We start from the raw sequence: 4803 nt of genomic DNA, 5'->3' as shown, positions 1-4803 counted from the left end.
AAAAAAGAGTCCAACAGTGATGAGATTCTATTATTAGAATAACAAGAAGGCCTGGATAATGAGCAAAATATTTATAGACTGGATGAAGATGTTTGATTTAAAGATGAAGAGGGAGATGTGATAGGTTCTGCTGATCTTAGATAACTTTCGAGGGCATTCCATTGCTTATATATCCCATAATACAAAGCTGGAGTTTTTCAAGCTCAACATGACTCCATATGTCCAGCCACTAGATGCTGGTATTATCTGCTGCTTCAAGGCACATTATCAGAATGCCATATGTATCCATGCACTTGATCTTGATGATCTTGAAGAGTCTGAGATCTTCAAGCTCGATCTCCTTGAAGCTATGACTATTGCTCATGATGCTTGGGCAAATGTCAGCAGTGAAATGATAGCAAACTGCTGGAAATACACTGGTATAATGCCTGACAATGCATCTGAATCACAGTCCACCACACCATCCAATGATTTCCAAGACACCTCACTCCTCAAGTCTGCATGGAATCTTGTTCATGACTTTGCCTCAACAGACAAATACATGCTTTCAGGGATTGAACAGGCATTGCAGAATCTGCTTGAAAACCAATATTCTGATGCTGACTGGTGTCCTGCTCTTATGGCTGTTATGAATGCAGAGAATGATGTTGGTAAAGCACTAAAGGTAGTCAATCAGTTGGCTCCTTTGTCACAGTCAAAAATAAACACATCTTCCACCCAAATTGCCTCCATTCAACAGCTCCAGACAGCAGAGATAATGTTGAAGGACTATCTTGTCAAATTGAAACAATGAAATCACATGTTTGGTCTCATTCCAACCATTGAAGAGATGGTTAGCCCTATTGCAGAAGAGTATACTGAAGATCTTGAGGTGATGCCAACAGATGAGGAGATTGTTGCTGCTGTCAAGCATGATATTGCAGTAGAAAATGGGGAAATAACTGTCATTGATGATGAGGAGGAAGAGGAGGAAGAGGAGGGTGAGGAAGAACAGACCTTAATAACTACAAGAGAAGGATTTGAGCTTATTTGAAAGCTGGAGGCATTTTGTGTTTTATAAGGTGATCAGGGTGGATTAGTACCACAGCTGAGGAAGTTGAGAGGAGCATTATTCAAGGAGATGCATGGAAAGCTGACCCAAAAGCCACTGATAGCATTTTGGGGCAATGATGATATTGTCACATAAGTCACATGTCACATCACATGCTATTTTGGTTCTGCATAAATCTATAAATGCATATGGTTTTGGTGTCTCCCAACCATATGCATTATGAGATAGTCAACTGTAGATTCATCATACCTATTTAGAAAGTATTGGTCACCAATACTTTCTAGATTTGTATCAATGATTGACAAACAAAATAAAGCATAGCAAGAGCTCTCTGCAGTGCTTGCATCAATGACATCTTCCTTATCAAGATCACAAGTTTTTTCTGAGATACCAGAAACTTTGAATATAAGCTCTCTCACAAGGGTAATGGATGATTGCTGGAGAAAGGCAGTTAGCAAAAACAAACAAGATGGCAAGATTCATACCTGAATGCACTAACCAGAATCAAACAGATTGATTACTCTATTTAAATAGTTGATTATAATCATTCTTTCAGCCCTCATTGCTAATAATGACATAAAGTGTTCTTGAACAGTAGCTGTAGGAGATTGCACATTTGTGATGATATCTGAAAGTAACCCTTTGAGATGCTCTATTCTGAGACCACACAAAACTTCACTCAGTCTCTGACCAGTGCCTTGTTGATCCACATCAGATGTATCCATGTTCAGAGTCTGCAGAAGTCCAGATATAAGGTCAGGCAAGTGGCCCTCATCCAGTCATTCTATTAACATTTCCAACACTTTGGCAGCTGTAGCTCTCATACAATATGCACTATCAATGGTAATTTAGACAGATATGAGATGAAGTCTCATAAGTCTGTTAATAACACCAGGTTACCTATAATCTGTGCCTCTTTCTTAAATAGGAACCAGGTTATTGTCAATATTTTAGAGGATATATGTTGACATGATATACCAATGCCAATGAAGATTCAAAAACTCATCTCAATGAACTGGATAGTGTTTTGAAGGCAAACACTTATCCTCTATAGCTGCTCACAAATTATTAATCACATTGAACTCCTTCATCTCTATTGTAATCTCTGTATCCTTGATGACATCCACCAAACCATATGCTGCATTCCAACTATGCATGATTATGATCTGTATATAATTAACACATGTGATAGACTTGTTCATTTAACAGGCTTACTAATATAAGACAGTAGTCCACTGAGGAATGTCTTGAGGATATCCAGCCCATTATCCTCTCATACATGCTTTTCCAGCAAAGAGTTTTGCTCATTGTCACCATTGCAAGCTATCCAATGTTCTAGTGACCAGTCTCAGTCTATCAAATTGAAAGGCTACAGCAGAAAGTGTCATAATACTATTATGATACTTTTAGAACAAGTGGCTCATCTGAAGAAATTGAAGACATGAGTTTTGCATATATGCTTCTTCCAACAGCATCCTCTGCAACAGAATATCAACATGAGACTTCATTCCATATCTGCCTGAATTACCATTGGTGATGCATATTGTATGAGAGCTACAGCTGCCAAAGTGTTGGAAATGTTAATAGAATGACTGGATGAGGGCCACTTGCCTGACCTTATATCTGGACTTCTGCAGACTCTGAACATGGATACATCTGGTGTGGATCAACAAGGCACTGGTCAGAGACTGAGTGAAGTTTTGTGTGGTCTCAGAATAGAGCATCTCAAAGGGTTACTTTCAGATATCATCACAAATGTGCAATCTCCTACAGCTACTGTTCAAGAACACTTTATGTCATTATTAGCAATGAGGGCTGAAAGAATGATTATAATCAACTATTTAAATAGAGTAATCAATCTGTTTGATTCTGGTTAGTGCATTCAGGTATGAATCTTGCCATCTTGTTTGTTTTTGCTAACTGTCTTTCTCCAGCAATCATCCATTACCCTTGTGGGAGAGCTTATATTCAAAGTTTCTGGTATCTCAGAAAAAACTTGTGATCTTGATAAGGAAAATGTCATTGATGCAAGCACTGCAGAGAGCTCTTGCTATGCTTTATTTTGTTTGTCAATCATTGATACAAATCTAGAAAGTATTGGTGATCAATACTTCCTGAACAGGTATGATGAATCTATTTGGTAATTTAGAGGTATACTCATTGCTGTTATGTAGTCCAAGAGATACTTTCCAAACTGATCAAGTCAAACAATTGTTCTTTTGAGCAACAAGAGGTATGTGGGTGTCTTTGTCTGCCACCAGTTGGATGAAAAGATCATTGGCAAAATCATGGCTATTCTCCTCAAAGTTAAGGTGATGCCAGCCAACTTGTGGACATGAGAAGGTGTCTGCTTGGTTCTAAGTGAAATCATGTGAGCCACTCTCAATTCAAGAGATAGACTGATTTTATTCATTGCCCAGGGAAAATTCCACCAATGCTCAATGAGAAGATCATGAAGATGATGTCATATCTATTGTTTGTGTGTCCTTGGTTGACAATCAGGCTAATGTTCAATCTGTGGAGGCTAAAGCATTTGATATGTTGCAAGAACATATGGGACTCAAGGCCATTAATGAAACTATCCCTATGCTTCTGGAAGCCCTCTGGCAGCCTGGAGAGTCCTGGAATGTCATTGCAAGCACTTAAGGAGGTCATGGATGTCAGCAGTCTCTATTTCTCATTGTATATCAATCTAACATTTGATTACAGGTATAAGTGATGACTGTGTTTCTGATCCTAATTCCAACATTGATGGCTATGCCTATGACCATGTTCAATGCTCACACTCTTACTTCACTGGTCACTGTTGTTGGAAATGTGCTGAGCAAGCAGCTGATGGTCATTACCAGTGCCTTTGTCAAAGTTATCAAAGACCAGAGGGATGAAGAGCTTTTTATCTTCAGTGGATGAGGCAACTCATGCATCATTCAGGTTGGTCAATGATATTGAAGAGTTGAACACTCTCATGATGGTGCTCTTGGGATGGTCAGTATATTATAGGTATATTATGTGTTAGTTCTAATGTTGTTCAGGTCAAAGCATGATACCCTGAGATAACAAAAATTCTTCTCCATCTTCTGTGAAGAGACTGAACTGGATACTTTGCTATATCATGTAGACTGAATCAGACAGCTTATCTCTGCTGTGGAAGATGATTACAAGGATGTTTATGCAAGTGCCATACAAACCATTGACATATTCCTCAGATCCATTCCCAAAGATAAACTTGAATCATTTGTGGTCCCCTTGTGGTGGAGTGTCAAGTCTACAGGTGCTCTGGGTCACTTTGTTCCTGGTTTTAGTGTCCCCAAAGCAGTTGGGCCTCTCATTCCAGCCATTATTGCTGGTCTGACTACCAGTAGCAATGAGCAGTGGGAACAAGCAGCATATGCTATTGGTCATCTCATGGATTATATGCAAGACACTGTGATCAAACCATTTGTGGTCTCTTTCACTGGCTTGCTGATTTGAGTGGCAATGCAAACAATGATGTACTGACAAGTGGTCAAGACAGCCATTCTGAGTGCACTGACATCAATGTTGGAACATATACCTGTGTTCATGAAACTGTTCCACCCTCAGCTGCAGAGGGTGTTTGTCAAGGGCATAAGTGACCTCACAAGTATTGTTGTTAGGAATAGAGCAGCCAAGGTGTTGGGTGTGTTGATGAAGAGCCAGCCCAGGGTGGATGCAGTCGTGATGGAGCTTATCGCAGGAGCAAAAAGCAACTTTGATGGCAGTGTTGGTAGCAG

The 4803-nt window shown here is 39.6% G+C and overlaps 2 protein-coding genes across 2 annotated transcripts; both read left to right on the top strand.

Annotated features, from left to right (window-relative positions):
* Nucleotides 1–2697: 2697 nt before the first annotated feature.
* Nucleotides 2698–4522, top strand: BT62DRAFT_924947 (uncharacterized protein; the record flags this gene model as incomplete). Its single annotated transcript, XM_043184683.1, has 9 exons — nt 2698–2901; nt 2929–2937; nt 2986–3173; nt 3201–3202; nt 3226–3288; nt 3472–3530; nt 3600–3760; nt 3983–4051; nt 4180–4522. The coding sequence occupies 9 exons, from the start codon at nt 2698–2700 to the stop codon at nt 4520–4522; spliced, it is 1098 nt and encodes a 365-aa protein (XP_043032566.1).
* A 36-nt stretch (nt 4523–4558) lies between these two features.
* Nucleotides 4559–4774, top strand: BT62DRAFT_824014 (uncharacterized protein; the record flags this gene model as incomplete). The annotated part of the gene is made up of 1 exon (XM_043182372.1): nt 4559–4774. A coding segment is annotated over one exon (216 nt), but the record flags the coding sequence as incomplete, so codon positions are not given.
* Nucleotides 4775–4803: the final 29 nt, after the last annotated feature.

This window comes from Guyanagaster necrorhizus (assembly GCF_019112545.1).
Source record: "Guyanagaster necrorhizus MCA 3950 unplaced genomic scaffold BT62scaffold_128, whole genome shotgun sequence".
Lineage (NCBI taxonomy): Eukaryota > Fungi > Basidiomycota > Agaricomycetes > Agaricales > Physalacriaceae > Guyanagaster > Guyanagaster necrorhizus.
The sequence above is the reverse complement of the archived record's forward strand: the minus strand, read 5'-3'. Positions and strand labels throughout refer to the sequence as shown.